Source organism: Petaurus breviceps, unplaced genomic scaffold (genome assembly GCF_028583685.1).
Source record: "Petaurus breviceps papuanus isolate PSGF00001 unplaced genomic scaffold, PetGlider_PUasm1.0 138, whole genome shotgun sequence".
NCBI classification, from domain to species: domain Eukaryota; kingdom Metazoa; phylum Chordata; class Mammalia; order Diprotodontia; family Petauridae; genus Petaurus; species Petaurus breviceps.
Genome location: NW_027185694.1, coordinates 9,096,926 through 9,113,711, shown reverse-complemented (window position 1 = coordinate 9,113,711; position 16,786 = coordinate 9,096,926). Strand labels below are relative to the sequence as shown.

The following is a 16,786-nucleotide window of genomic DNA, read 5'->3' as shown; positions in this document are numbered from 1 at the left end:
CTACAGAAAATCAGAAGAAAAAAAATGGCTTGTCCCCAAGGACTATAAGAGTGCCTGGAAGAAATGAAAGAAGGAATAAATAAAATGAGCTCTGGAGGAAAGTTTAAATAAGTAGCTTATAACAGCATACAGAAAGCTTCATTAGAATGGAACAAATAAAAATTTAAAAACTCCATGAGATGATAATAGGAACAAAATCAAAAGACTGAAAAAATTTTGAGAAAATATAATGTATCTACTATTAAAAATAATTTACCTAGAAAAAAGTCAAGAATAAGTAACTTAAGAATCTCCAAAATTACTGAAAATCATGAAGATACAAAAACTTGGACACTATATTGCAAGAAATTGCAAACAAAAACTGTCCAGATCTAGTACGACCAAATGGTGAAATAAAAATAGAAATGATCCACTGGTCACATCGTGAAAGACATCTCAAAATGTAAACATCCTGGAATATAATAGGCAAAATCCAGAGCTTCCAGGTCTAAGGAAAAATATTGCAAGTAGACAGAAAGAAAGAGTTCAAAGAAGTGAAATAGGATTACACTAAGAAATTATATAATAAGGATATGAATAAGGGAATAAATGAGGAATAGGGGGATGAAACTTAATATTTCTAAGAATTGAGGTATGTGAAAAGAATCAAATATACAAACCTAGAGAATGGGAGGAGAGGTATCCTATGAACCTCACTTATCTAAATCAGATAAAGTGTAAAAAAATACATGTACTTGTGCAAACACATGTATGGGGAGAGAGAGAGAGAGAGAGAGAGAGAGAGAGAGAGAGAGAGAGAGAGAGAGAGAATAGAAGCCTTGTGGTTGATATCTCAGAGGGAAGAATGGAAAGAAAATTATGTAGAAGTAGATACCTTCAATTACAGAGCAATAATATTTATTATATTCCTTCTCCTACACTTTCTTCTTTGTAAAGAGTAGTACTGGGGGTGGGGGTAGAGCAAGAGAGAAAAAACTATTGAAGGATATGGAGAGAAATACACAATTAATGATTATAACCATTAATGCAAATGAGATGAACTTAACAAGATGGAAAAGGATAGCAGAATAGATTAGAAAGTAGAGTCTAATAATATTGTTTATAAGAAAGTCTTTTGAAACATAAAGACTCCAGGAAGTTAGGTGGTACAGTGGATAGAGCACAGGCCCTGGAATCAGGAGAACCTGAGTTCAAATTTGACCTCAGACACTGTGTGACCCTGGGAAAGTCACTTAACCCCAATTGCTTCCAAGAAAAAAGAAACATAAAGACTCATACTGGTAAAATGAGTGGTTGGAGAACAATTCATTATGGTTCAAATGAACTTTGTAAAAAGGTATTATTGTGAGCCTAGGCCAGGCAACAGTAGAAATAGTCATGATTTAAATGATTAAAAGAGATTTAAAAAGAGAAATTACCTATGCTTAAAGGCACTATAGACTATGAGATAACATCAATAATTTTATATGGATATAGATATTTTTCACACCAAATGGTGATTTAGATACTCTTTTTTTGTTGTTGTTGTTTTGCTTTTTGGAGGGCACTTGGGGTTAAGGGACTTGCCCGAGATCACATGGCTAATTTTTGTGTTAAGTGTCTGAGGCCTGATTTGAACTCAGGTCCTCCTGACTCTGGGGCCAGTGCTCTATTCACTACACCACCTAGCCGCCCCCGTTTAGATACTCTTAATTGAATTACAGAGAGCAATAGAGAGCAAAATTATAATAGTTGGAGGCCTCAGTGAAGTCATTTCAGACCTCGACAAATCTAACCCCAAAAATGAACAAGAAAGAAGATAAGGACTTTAATAAAATTTTAGGAAAATTAAAGATGATGTATATCTAGCAATTATTGAAGAGGGACAGAAAGGAATATATAGTGGCACATGGCATTTTAACAAAAATTGATGATGTACTTGGGTTCACCCCCTCCAAAAAAAAAAATAAATGAATGAAAAAATTAGAAGTACCAAAGAATCCTTTGCTGACAGTGAAATAAAAAATATAATCAAATAGTCTTAGAAGAAAGAATTCGAACTTAAATGAGAGTTAAATAATGTAATACTAAAGAACTGGTGGGTCAATGAACAAATCTTAGAAAATTAGATAATTTCATCAAAGAAAATGGCAACCATGTGACAATATACCAAAACATATAGTCAAAGCAATCCTTAGAGAAAAACAATTATCTCCAATTGCTTTCATCAACAACAAAAAAGAACAAATCAATGTATCAGGCATGCAACTAAACAAACAACAATAACAAAAAATTTTAAGATGCCAATCAAACATTGAAATAAGAATATGGAAAAATAACAGAGATTAACAAAACTGATAGCAAAAACAAATTAAAACAAAACAGGTGGAACAGATGAGTTGATAAGACGAGGGCCTGGAGTTTTGAAAAAAAATTAATAAAACAAATGAACTACTGAATTAATAGCCAATGTGATTTTAAAAGAGGAAAATCAAGCTGCCAAAATCAAAAATTGAAAAAAAAATTCACAACACAAAAATAAAGAAAATTATTAGAAATTCATTTGCCCAATAATATGCCAAGAAAATTGATCAATAAAATGGATGTGTATTTACAAAAATATAAAATGCCTCAATTAAAAGAAGAAAAAATAGATCATTTAAATAATGATGCAATGTGGAGGACAAATTGAATAAGCCATAAATGGTCTCCCTAAGGGTGGAGAAAAGGGAGCAGAGAGATTTATAAATGAATATTATAAAACATTCCTAGAACAATCAAGTCTACTATCACATAAAATGTTTGCAAAAATTGGAAAAGAGGGGATTTCACCAAATTCTTCCATATATATAGATATAGACAGATAGATATATTCTTAATACCTAATCCAAGGAGATAAAAACAGAGAAAGAAAAATATATGGCAATAGCCCTAAAGAATATTGATGCAAAAATATCAAATAAAATATAGGCAAAGAATTTACAAGGCAACATGTAAAAAAGTTTATGCACTATGACCAGATTTTAATTATATCCAAAATGCAGACATGGTCCAATATTAAAAAAGAAACCTATAACATAATGGATCATATTCATAATAAATCTAACAAAAAACATTATTATATCAATACATGCAGGAAAAGCTTTTGATAATATGCAAAACCCATTACTATTAGAAACACTAAAAATCATAGGAATAAATTTGTCTTTCCTTAAAATGTTAAATAGCAGCTACTGAAAACCAAGAGTTAACATTATCTATAAAGGATAAGTGAGGTCTTTCCAATAAGATCAGGGTTAAAGCAAGGATGTCCATTACCATCACTATTATCTGATATAATTCTAATAATTTTAGCTGTAATAAGTCAAGAAAAAGAAATTCAATGAATAAATATAGAAGAAGAAATAAAATTACTGCATCTTGTAGATTATAATATAAATCACAGGACTGTAGAGAAGATTCAACCAAGAATAACATAAAACAATAATTTCAGCAATGTAGCAGAATATGACATAAACACACATAAATCATCACCTCCTATATATTATCACCAAAAGCAGCAGAAAGAGACAGAAATGGAAATTCATTCAAAATAACTACAGATTATATAAAATATTTGGGAACCTATCTACCAAAGCAATAAAAGTAATTGTATGACTACAACCACAAAACATTGCATGTAAATAAAAACAGAACTAAATAATTGGAGAAATATTAATTGCTCATTATTGAGGCATGTCAATATTATTAAAATGAAAGACAAAACTACCCAAATTAATCTATTTATTCATTGCCATACCAATCAAAATAACAATATTACTTCATAAATCTAGAGAAAACTGTAAAACTTAACCTGGAAAAACAAAATATCAAGCATTCAAAGGGAAATAGTATTTTTTTTAAGATGGGAAGGAAGGAGACTGTCCACACCAGATTTAAAACTGTACTGCAAGGCAAAAGTGATTGAAACTATTTGGTACTGGTTAAAAAATAGAAAAGTTGATCAACAGAACAGATAAGCATATAAAAGCAAACAAACTAAAAGCATATTATTAAATAAACCCAAAGATACACACACACACACACACACACACACACAACTGAAGTAAAAACTCATTTTTTAAATTAAAAATAAAGTGCTGGGAGAATTGAAAAGAAAGACAATCAGAAATTAGGTTTACCAATAACTCATACCATATACCACAATTTGCTCCAAATAGATACAAGCCCTAGATATTAAAGGTGTTATCATATCATGAAAAGAGACAGTAAAGATCTAGCTTTTAAAACCATGAAGAGGGATAAAGTTCTTGACCAAAGATGAGATTTTTTTTAAATAAAAAGGATTACAGAAAACAAAATTGAAAACTTTGATTACATAAAACTGAAAAAACCTTTGCATAAACAAAATCAAGGCCATTAAAAATAGAGGGGAGGAGGGGAAAATCTTTGTAGCAAGTTTCTCTGATAAATTTGTGCTATCTGAGTGATTTAAATATATAAGAACCAGTCATTGCCCAAATAGGTAAAAGGTCAAAAGATACAAACAGGAAGTGAAGGGAGGAAAATGAAAATATTCATATAGCTATTAAGCTACATGAAAAATGTTGTAAATTACTACTAATAAAAGAAACGCAAATTTTAAAAACTGTGATGTTCCAATTCATACCGAACAAATTGATAAGAACTGGAAAAACTGGAAAAATTACAATTGTTAGAGGGTATATGGGAGAATAGGCACACTAATTCAGTGTTGAGGGAACTGTGATTGTTCCATCCACTTCTGGACTGGTCCAGATAATTTACAAAGAACAAAAAGTCATTTAACTATACATACCTTTTGACCCAGATATATTACTACTAGGCATATGTGGCAGAAAAGAACTAGAAACTAAAGGAATACTCCTAAATGGGTAATGACTAAACAAATAATGTTATCTGAATATAATGAATTCAGAGAAATTTGGGGAAACCTAGAATGCAGAATAAGGAGAGCAAATCCAGGGGAAAAATTTATACAACTATAACACTGTGGGTGAAAAAATTAACTTTGAGAATTGGGATCAATGAAATTAATATGATTCTTGAACATCACTGATGAAGCATTCTACCTACCTTGTAATAGAAAAATGACATAACAGAAGCACAAAATGAGACTTCCATTTTTAGACAGGGCCAATGTGTAGATTTATTTTCCTTGACTAATGTGATTGCATGATTGATTGCCACTAAGGGGTTTTACACCGTAGGAGTTGAGGCAATTGAGGAACAGAGAAGCTATAATGACTTTAATGCCCTCTTCCCCCCAAAAAGAGTGCCCTTGAAGCATATTTTTAAATATACAGAAGAAAACAGAATGAAGTCGAAAAGGAGATAGACAAGTAGGATAGCTTTTAGCTAACTATTGAATTTATAATATTCTTTGAAAAGTACGAGTGGACATAACAAGGCTTTGCGGCTTCATAAATAACCCTCTTCTGCTCTTTGTTTATAGAATATCCTTGTTCAGTGTTTGTCAACTTCAGAATAATAACAAATACTTTAAAAGCTAAAATATTTAAAAAATATCAATTCACCAAAAAAAGTGAAAGGGGAAAAGATGGGTTTCAAATTCAAAGGGAGGGGAGGAGGAAAGCTTACAGGTATAACTTGATGATACTACCACAGACCTGTCCACCAACCATTTTCTGATTATCCTAACTATTAAAGAATTGTCCCAACTCATCTACTCTCTACCAATCAAAGGGTAAAGAGAAGCATCTTCAGGAAGAAACCACCATTACCGTATAGTTTTTATATGGCAGGGTTTAATCATATTAAACAGGAATTTCCAACAACTGTTCCATGTTACTTTACAATAACATTCTTAATACATTATAACCAAACTATCTTAAGAACATGAAAATCCTCTATAATTTTGTTAAACAATTACCTATTCATAACATTGTTCCTATGAAAACAGCTGTCCATGTAATGTGGCTTCATCTAACACTATATTTATCTGGAAAAGATTAAGAACATTTAGGTGAGATAAGCTTATATTAATAAAGGGAATAAAAAACATTCATTGGGATAGTTTTATGTAAGGTTTGATTCTATTTATACAAGTAGTTAAACATATATCATAAGTCCTTTTCTTTTAATGTATGCAATCACCCTACTTCCCTTCTTACCAGATCATAACCACATGACACTTGACAGTAACACCAACTTAGAAGTTCCCTAAATATTTAGAAAGGGTAGGAATGAGAAAGTCTAAAAAATATCACTAAACACTTGCTTATGTCTCATGGTCATAACTAACCTAGTCATTTAAATGTATTACAATGCAATACAATGAAAGTATAAAGGTGGGATTCCTATGAAAGGGCATCATCAACCCTTGTTCTGGTTAAAAGAGAAAAACAGAATAAAACCTTGTGGTTCATCAAAAACCCTGCATCAGCTCTCTCTGGGATTAAACCTACACTTTGTTTCAATCCCTAGGCCACTCAGTGTCAGAAGGAGCCAGGAGTCAGTCAGTCAACAAGCATTTATTAAGTGTTTACTATGTGCCAAGCCTTGTGCTAAATGTTGGAGATTAAAGGGGTGGGGTTCAAAAACAAAACAACTCAGTAACAACTAGTCCCTCTTATCCTATTTACATAGAATTAAAAAGTAAGACAAAATCTTTTTGTACCTGGGATTGGTTTAAGTTAAAAACATGAAGAAAGGAAATGAAAAAAATCATAATTATAGCACGTTGACCTTTGTTAGCATTCGCTATTGAAATTATATTGTATAATTTTTCACATATTTATCATTTATTTAACTGTGTACCTGTTTTATTCATTCATGTACACAGAGAAATAGAGAGCGAGAGAGAGCAGACTATGAGCTCCTTGAGTTCCGAGAATGTTTTGTTTTGTCTTTGTATCCCAAACACCTAGAACAGTACCTAGGATGTACTAAGCACTGAATGCATGTCTGTGCAATTATAGTGAACTGAATTTGAATACTAAAGATTATCAGAAGTAGTTAAAGGTAGAAAAGGTGAAATTACTCATCAGAATTTCAGTTTTCTAAGAAAAAAGAATGTGCAGGGCCACCTCCTACAAGTATTTATAAATACACTGCTAAACATCAGCATTCATTTTCCACATGAGAATCAAAAAGTCTCATTGTAGCTTTTTCTTTAATTTGTGGTTCAATTATTATTCCCTTCTGTGAAATATCTTGAATATAATGACACTAATAACACTTTAGTTCCCAACTGTACTACCCACCACACACTTCCTTGAAACAACTACTCTCTTTCAAATTATTGACAATCTGAGATTAATTCTGTAATAAAGGTGATGGAATTCTCTCCTACAAAGTAGTCTATGTGCTTGTGCATGTGTGCATATGTGTGTGTGAGAGTGAGACATACAGACAGAAAGACAAAGACACAGAGAGAAAACAGAGTGAGACAGAGAGAGAGGGATGGCTTTCCATTTATACCATTGAACAAATTGCTATTTAGCTTTTAAATCAGCAACAACACAAAATATTCAAATGAATTCCATTCTCAATGGAGAATGAATCATAGGCAAATAGTGGACCAGAGAAATGAAGCCTTTTTCAAACAACATTACTCCAATTGCCAAAGTCAACCCAAAAGGCAACCTATGAGGATGGAAAAATAAAAAACCTCCACACTGGAAGAAAAAAAAAAGAGATTTACAAAAAGAAAGAATATAATTTTTTCAACCTTATCAGCCAACATTTCACCTTTAAAGATGACAAGTAAATAGCAGAAAGCAAATCTTTTTAAATCAATGGTCCATAATAATTTCTCTGAGAATTATTGCTTCCTATCAGACAGATTCAGGGCCTGTGATCAACACACACACAAAATAATCTATCATGGTTAATGACATTGGAAGCCTTTTTTGGACTCCATTTTATCAATCCGTAAATATGACTATGATAAGTATAGTGGAGGAAAGGCGTTGCAAAGAAGGATCAGGCACACTTGCCATCAATAAAGCTACAATTCAGTTGGTGAGATAGAATATAATGATTTTTTGTTTTACTCTAACAATCCAAGGTACTAAGTGTTGAATGAGTAGCCCAAGCAGAGAGTACCTGGTTCTGGGGAGTTGAAATTCTTATGAGCTTCAACTTTCTCAAGCTGTAAATCCAAATGACAGTATCAAAGCTCTGCCAATAGCTTTCAACTGCTTTATGTCTCTATTTTTATTAAAAACCAATCCAAGTCGCAAAAAGAAAAGAAATATATCAGAAGGGCGTATCAAAACAAGGCAGAGTTTCTGTAATGAAACAGCATGAACTATGGAGAATTATTCAAATTCCTCCTTTTAGAAAATGAAAAATGAAGGCTGCAGCTAATATAGCACATGAGATATATAGAGATAAACATACACATGTGTGTTGTATGCATATTCTATATCTATGTATATTTGTGTGTATGTGTACACACAAATACATTCATACACACACATAGCTGAAGACACTATGATTCCTATAAAGAACTGCCAGAAAAGTTGCTGGTTCTCAGATTAGAAACTCTTTCCACCTGTTCCACTACCTGATCACATTCCACCTATCTCTGACTTAGTGAAAAAGAACATAGGCTCATACACTGATGAAGAGCTAAAATGGACCTTAGAGGTCATCTCATCCAATTCACATCGTTTTGCACATGAAGAAACTAAGACACAAGCCCATACAGTGAAATAAATGGCAGAGAAGGAATGTTAATTTGGGTATGTTTCCAAATCCAGAGATCTTATTGCACCACATGAATCCTAGAGAGTGTCTTACTATAGATAGAAGTTAAGAGACATGCCCAAGGTGACACAATTAGTAAGTACCAGAAGTAAATTTGAATTTAGATCTTTTTGACTCTTAAGTCCAGAACTCTAACCATTAATACATTGCCTCTTCACATTCATCTTTGATAAATATTTTAATTTTATTCTTAAAATTTTTCCCAAAATTTAAGCCCAAGTAGTTTATATTGGCTTCTAAAATGAAACTCAAGGGAAAAAAATATAACTCAATTCTCAGGCTTAAAGTAATTATATATATATATGCATATATAGCATAGGTCTATATGATATGTATGCATATATATTACTGTTGGGCAATATTATGTACAAGGTTGCTTGATATTTGTTAATTCAATTCCTACAAATATACTCAATTCTCCTTTTCTATGCTGTCTCTGAGGGACACTGATTTTTATTCACTGGCCTGTCAGGTAGGTATTCTAATTATGAGCAGTATAGCAAATAAAAGGTGACTGCTCAAAAACTTCCTATAATTTTATTTGTAACAGCTGTTCACTTGCAATAGTGTTTGAGTCTGAGAATAGATCTCTCTTTAATGCTATTCCATTCAGCAGGATAAGAGAAAATGTTCACTGTTTATAGTATTCAGTTATTGCTGCAGAGTTAATTACCAGCAATCACACATTTTACCTTATAACACCATTTCACACTTTCCTAGGATGTATTTTGCAGAGATCTCATTTGCTTAAGAGCCATTATAATAGTTTTCATCCACAAAATTGTCACTGCCCTCCCCCATCTGCTAGGCAAATAGACCTTTAGCTTGTTAAAAATTCTGTGATAGGATACATCTTGTGGGTGGAGAGCCTAATGGTAAGAAACTGTTCTTACATGCTTTGTGTCCCTCTCTGCCTTAACCTTCATAAAATGACTTCTTATCTTTCCTCTGAGAGGACCACTTTGATCTCTACATAAAGTACTTCTAGACCCCTCTACAATGTTTCTTCTAAGATCGATGGGAAGGACACAACCACATGCAAAAAGAATATGAATGCTCCAACAGAAAAACCTTCTTTGGCAATACATGAAAAGAATTTAACAGGATTAAAACTTCGATCATTATGGGGGGAAATGTTCCTCATTTTTCCTAAGAAAATGATGCCCATCTACTCATAAATAAGAAGGTTCCTTTCTGAGTCACCAAAAAATGTATTACAATAAAAATCAGAACGCAAGTATTCATGGAAACCATACATCCCAAAGTTTCCAGGGCAGTGACCATTTTAAGTAAAGAATTCTTTATAGTTGGACTTTGCAAAAAAGAATCTCATTTATCATTCCCAGTGTCCTGATTTTTAGCTCAGAAAATATGTATGTCACCATACATAGACTGTACACATTTCACTTTTAAAAAGTGAACAATGTACTTATCAGAAAGGACAGCGGTGTATCTAAGAAAAAGAGCTAGAGGGTTCCTTTATATTAAACTTTGTGATGCTAAATTATTCTTATTCCAATTTATACTGCCAATTCACCTCAAAACATTTCATCTAGGGGCATGAGGGACCACTTAAATGTCAAATAAGGATTTAATTTGTGCAGAAGAATCCACACGACAGAAAAAAAATGTAAAGGGGGAATGGAGGAACAGTTATTTGACAAATAGAAGCAATGTAGACAGTGTGTCTACATAGTTTAATACAAAACCTTACAACAATGGCTCTGTAGGCTTCCAACTTTCATTTTTATGAGGGATGTTTCAACCTTCTTTTAATTTATTGACAACCAAATATAACATTTTATTACAGAAAAGAGGAAATTTATTCAAAATAGAATCCTAATATTTAGAGATACTTCAGCACTTTACAAGTTAAAGTTGTTTTTACCCAAAAATTTTTTTTGGTGGGTCTCCAATGGGAACCTCATTAACACCTCTGTCTTGTGGTGACAGAGAGGTCTCACACCTGACCCACCTGAGAATTGATTTCTCTCTATGCTTCTGACTAGACAAAGACTATGTCATCTAGATAATCAAGCCCAAAAATATTACATATATATACACATACATACAAATCCTTGCCTTATTTATATCATGTCTGAATTCAAAATCCTTTAGCCATGCAGATACACTGTCTAAATAAACCTCCTTACTCTTTTTTTTTTTTTTTTGCTTTTTGGAGGGCAATTGGTGTTAAGTGACTTGCCCAAGGCCACATGGCTAGTTTTTGTGTTAGGCGTCTGAGGCCACATTTGAACTCAGGTCCTCCTGACTCCAGGGCCAGTGATCTACTCACTGAGCCACCTAGCCGCCCCAAAACCTCCTTATTCTGACACCTATCAGGGTTATGATTTTGTTGCATGTACCCAAAATTACCTGTTGTCCAATTTATATGTATTTTTCTGTTTACTTATCTGTGTGCACACTGCTTCTCCAGAGTGAAATGTAGGCTCTTCAAGGCCAGAGACTATGTCCATTTTTGTCTTTGCATCTCCAGTACAGAGCACAGTGATTAGCACACAGTAGACACTTAATGTTTAGTGAATTATACTTAACTAAAATGAACTGAAATATCTCACTAAATATCCACATGAAAACCTCTTGAATTATGGGTTGTTGCTACTGTTTTACTATCAACAATTTCCAAAAATTTATATTTACACATTCCGGTTTTTTTCTCATACATTTTTCTGGTTGATGAGCAAAGAACAATTTTATTTGTGACTGCTGAGAATTTTATAATAACTTTTATTAAAAAAAAAAAGAATGGGGCTTAGCTATTGAATACAAGATATAAATAACCAGGAAATCCAATGGCTTGTTATTTCTTTCTAATGTTCATATCTTAGGCATGACTGTTATCATTTCCAAATGCACATAACATGGTAAAGTACACTGTTCCAAATGTAATATAATATTTTCTATTAGTGCTTATAACCCTGACATGCTTTTCTAACAAGTTGCTTGCAACAGTTGCATACCATAAAAAGGGATCAAGATTTTATGTATCACAGATGAAAATAACAGTACTGTATCCTGATAATCCATTCTTTGGTTTGCAGTGTTTTAAGTCATTCTACAGAAAGTCACAAATCCACAGCATTCTAAAGAGTTAGATTTTGCAACTAGATCTCTGAATTAGCTGAGAAGATCAAAGGTGGTTGTTAGTTTTCCTAAGATTGGCTTACTTGCAGGCTATAAATTTTAGAATTTTCCATGTTTTCAATTGTTAGAAATTAATAAATAAAAGGCCATTACTAAAAAGTTTTGCCAAACCACAATCTTTATCAGTGACCCAGAATCTAAAGAATAGGAGCTATCAGGATTTATGAATTAGAAAATAGATGAAGAGTAGATTTCCATTTAGAATAAAAAATGTAATCAAATCAAGTTTCTGAGTATCTGTATATGAATTCAGGCATCTGAAGTCATGTTCTTAATTTACACCCCCCCACACACACACCCTCCAGAGCATCAGAAGGAGTGGCTCATGTACAGCCAGATAAAAATATATTTCCTTTGAGAGAATAAAGAAACAAACATTATATAATTTACATATAATAAATACCCCCAAAGTATACAAGAGCAAATTAGAGCATTCTCTGTGGTACACAGAGCATACAAATAGAAAGTTTTCATAAAAAGGTTAGGGGGGGTGATAAATATCAGTATCTTCAAATTGGGAACAGTAAGAAAGAGGAATCACAGATTTATACAAAATAAAGAAAAAAGAATGGAAGCTAAAATGCAATATTATTAAGTGGGGGGGGGTTATTAGGATTATTTTAAGAAACAATAAAGAATGAGTATTCAAAGTATTTTTCAAGGACCATACAACTCAGGACCCATTTGACATAAAACTGGATTTGAGCCAGAATGTCCCCAATTTTACAAGCACAGTTTATTAGCTAGGTAACCACAACTTCCCTTTTATTATTTCATCTTAATCATTAGCTCCTAAAACCAAATAGTTAAATTTTAAAAAACATAAGGTCACACAATTTCAAATGTCCACAGAATAACCTTGAAGAAAGAAAGAAAGAAAGAAAGAAAGAAAGAAAGAAAGAAAGAAAGAAAGAAAGAAAGAAAGAAAGAAAGAAAGAGAAAAAGAAAGAAAGAAAGAAAGAAAGGAAGAAAGAAAGAAAGGAAGGAAGAAAGAAAGGAAGAAAGGAAGGAAGAGGAAGGAAGAAAGGAAGGAAGAGGAAGGAAGGAAGGAAGGAAGGAAGGAAGGAAGGAAGGAAGGAAGGAAGGAAGGAAGGAAGGAAGGAAGGAAGGAAGGAAACCTACAAAATAGTCTCATGGCTTTAAGTAAATATTCATCTTCAATACCACTTATGAATTTACTTTGAAAAGCTTGATACTGTAGGATATTTTCCCATCTCTAACACTTTCCAAATTGTCCAGGCTGAGCACTTATTAGACATCTAAGCAATGACATTGGGCTACAAATTCCTGTAACCTCCACAAGTAGAAGGCAGTCCTGCACTGAGCAGATAGGTAGGTATTCAAGTGTATATCAAATGAAATAGTGAAGGAACGAATGAACACTCATTTTACAGAAAACCACATCAGGTTTTCCATAAACCAAAAGCACCTTCCCCAGACACTCACACTCCTCTCTCTCTCTGTCTCTCTGTCTCTGTCTCTCTGTCTCTGTCTCTCTGTCTCTCTCTCTGTCTCTGTCTCTCTGTCTCTGTCTCTCTGTCTCTCTGTCTCTGTCTCTGTCTCTCTCTCTCTCTGTCTCTCTGTCTCTCTCTCTGTCTCTGTCTCTGTCTCTCTCTCTCTCTCTCTCTCTCTCTGTCTCTCTCTCTCTCTCTCTCTCTCTCTCTCTCTCTCTCTCTCTCTCTCTCTCTCTCTCTCTCTCTCTCTCTCTCTCCCCTCTCTGTATCTCAGTCTCTGTCTGTCTGTCTCTCTCCCTCTCTCTCACCCAATTCCCCCCAAGATCTCTAAGACACACTCACATTTTTCACCTTTAGCCTGAAAATCATAATAATATCATTATAGATTGGTTTGTTAATTTGTGTGGAAAATCTACATTTACCATATGTAAAATAAATACAGCTATTTTAGGATGTTTATGTTACACAAATCATGAATGATATATGAAGCTAGAAATCATTTGATAATTCTCCTACTTTATAGGTTTGTGTTCAGAACACAACAATCTATGTAATTTTTAAATCTTTAGGCAGGGTGTTGATTTTAAAGACTAAACTTTAATTTCAGGTTACACTAACAGTTTTAATTGGGAGGGGGAGATTTTAATTAGGTGGAAGGGAATTCAAATAAGCCTATTTAACTATCTGAGATGGAAAAGAGGGGTGTCAGGGAGTCACAGCAAGATATTCCCTGGACCCTCTAGCCCAGGGAAGTACAGTAGATGTGAATTGTTTCTTCCTCTTCCCTTCTCCTAAAAAGTCACCACTAACTTACATTTAAAAACAAAGCAGGCTTATTTAAATAAACAGAATACATATTTACAAGTAAATAAAGTCTTCCTTCTGGGGCAAGTTTCTGAGGCCATTTGAGTCTTCCCTCTGCTCTCCTCTAATGTCCTAAGAAGCCCAAGCACTGAAACATTTGTTGCACTATGTAGGGTAAGGGTTAGAAACCCTGGAACCTGCTGTTAAAACCATAAACAGAAACAAATCAAGGCAGAATGCAGGTCAGGTGAAAAAAATACTTTTTGAAACAAAAAGCTTAAAATGACATATTTATGTTTTCTAATTATGCACCTCTAAAGAGACACATTTCCTCCCTAATATTCCTTCTCATAGAAAAAAATCTCATCTATCCATTTGAGCAATTTCAGCCCTTAAAAAAAGTAGCCTTCAATTTGACTCATTATAGTCTTCATCATAAAGTCTTGGTTTCTGCATCCCTCATTTTATTTCCTAAAAGTCCACATCTTTTCCTTCAGTACTTCTGCCTTCCATTCCCTCTAGACTAAGCATGTGCCAATCTGTCTAACTGTGTTCCAAAGTGAATCACGTGTTCTGCTTGCTTCTTCACAACATGTATAACTAACCATTTGTATCTTTCTGTCATTATTCTTTTTTGTTCCTCCTCTTTAATTGACCCAACACACAAACAATAGGGCTTCAACAGCAAAATAGCTCCTTGCAACACAAGACAGAATGTTCAAGATAAGATGTACGTTTCTGAGACTCCTTAATAATGGCAATCTTTGGCCAACACAAAAATTTATGTAGTGTATTTTCAACACACAGAAGTATCCATAACACTAGGGCAGACATTTTTCAGGCCTATTATTCCAAAGCCCTATACTGTTCCTATCACAGTAATTAAGAATTGTGTCACACTGTAGTGTGTATGTGAAAACTAATCTCTTGGTTTTTAAAACACTAAAAACACTATTCAAAGAAAGCATCAATATGGATTTCTGTCTGAGAAAGGATATTTCCTTGCAATCCCGCTAAAATTAGGGCAGAATTTGAAGGTTCATTCCCCCCCCCACTTAATGGGAAATTGTCCTATACTCAGCCCATTTTATTTCTGGCCCAAATGGGCCAGTTCCAAAGGTGTTAAATCAGTGTCATTTTCAAACACACAATAGGTCACTATTCATCTCCACAAGAGCAGCTGAGTGGTTGATTCTTGATTCTTCACCAGGACCTGTTCGGAAGAGGGTCCTTCATGTGCTTATCTCATGAAATCAAAAGCTCCCATCACATCAACAACCTCTGCCACTCTTACCAGCACAAACCCCAACAACCCGGACCCCAAGCCTTTCTTTCCTTTTGAAGGAGTGGTGCAGCCTATCACCAACCCTTCCCTAAGAAGCTCTCATATTCTCTCGCTCTAGCTCTAGTCGCCAGGTTGCAACAGAATTTCACTTTTTTTTACAACATTTGCCGCCTCTTTTTCACATCTCACTTTAAGCCTCCTTTGCCCTAGCTTCCGAGAGTCACCACCACCACCCCCTTCCTCCATGTCACCACATCAAATCTCCTTCTGAAGCCCACCGTTATACTCTCCCTACACCCCAAAATGCATTCTTAATATATGCACCCAAGGAAGCACAGACCTGTATTATCTATTATATATAGATAATATGTCTGTACATACATAGGAATCTACAGAAAACATGATCCACAGTATATGCGATATATGTGCGCGAACACATTTTCCCGACTCCAATCATCCTAACGGAAATAGCACGCTCCCACGGAGCTCAGGCAAAGAAACTGGGAGTTGAATCCCTATTTCTTACTCCCCCTCCCTCACCCCCAAATCCACATGCCCTGCCCCCTCTTGCCATGATACGACTTTCATATGTGCTGTGTCCACATCTGATACACACGCATACACAATGCATAGCCCTTGGGTTTGCATATGCCCGGGCACATGCAGAAGTATAGCTTTTAAGATGGGGGAGGGGGGAACATGGGGGGCGTAGGGTATGCATATGGAAAGATACACTCCATAAGGGCACCGTGCGCGCGTGCGTGTATGTGCGTGTGTGTGTGTGTGTGTGTGTTCTCGCGCGCGCGCGCGCGTGGTGGTGGGGTGTGTGTGTGTGTGTGTGTGTGTGTGTGTGTTGGGTGCTGGGGGAGGGGTGCTTGGTGAGCACATCAGCAGTTGGGGGTGCAGAGGGCAGCTGCCCCGAGGGTGGAAGAAGGGGGAGGAGAGGGGAGGCGGAGGGAGCCGAGGTGGATGGGGCAAAGGAAGGGAAGTAGTCGGGGAGCGAGGGGAGGCGGCTCTCCCACTTACCCAACAGCAGCAGCTTGAGCTCCCGGCGTGCGTCCCGCTTGTCCCGGCGGAGCTGCCTCTCGATTTCATCGTTAATCCGCCGGGCTTCTTTGGCTTCTTCGCTCAGGCAGCACGCCATGATGGACTCCAGAGTCATTCTTCCTAACTGCTTCAGACACAACCCCCCAGTACCCCCAGAAAACACACGCGCGCGCGCGCTCCTTTCTCACTCACCGCCGCGGGCCGCGGCGGCAGCTAACCCCTGGGCTGGGTGTGGGAAGAGGGACTGGGGTGGGAGGGGGAAAGGGGGGGGGGGGGG

The 16,786-nt window shown here is 35.3% G+C and overlaps 1 protein-coding gene across 1 annotated transcript in view; it reads right to left on the bottom strand.

The window, feature by feature from the left end:
- Nucleotides 1-16,771, bottom strand: part of LOC138175163 (guanine nucleotide-binding protein G(q) subunit alpha) — a 427,316-nt gene extending 410,545 nt beyond the window's left edge. The window contains exon 1 of the mRNA XM_069105568.1: nucleotides 16,489-16,771. Coding sequence (XP_068961669.1) covers nucleotides 16,489-16,624 — 136 coding nt within the window. The 5' untranslated portion in view covers nucleotides 16,625-16,771. The remainder of the gene's footprint in view (nucleotides 1-16,488) is intronic.
- Between the last annotated feature and the right edge of the window lie 15 nt (nucleotides 16,772-16,786).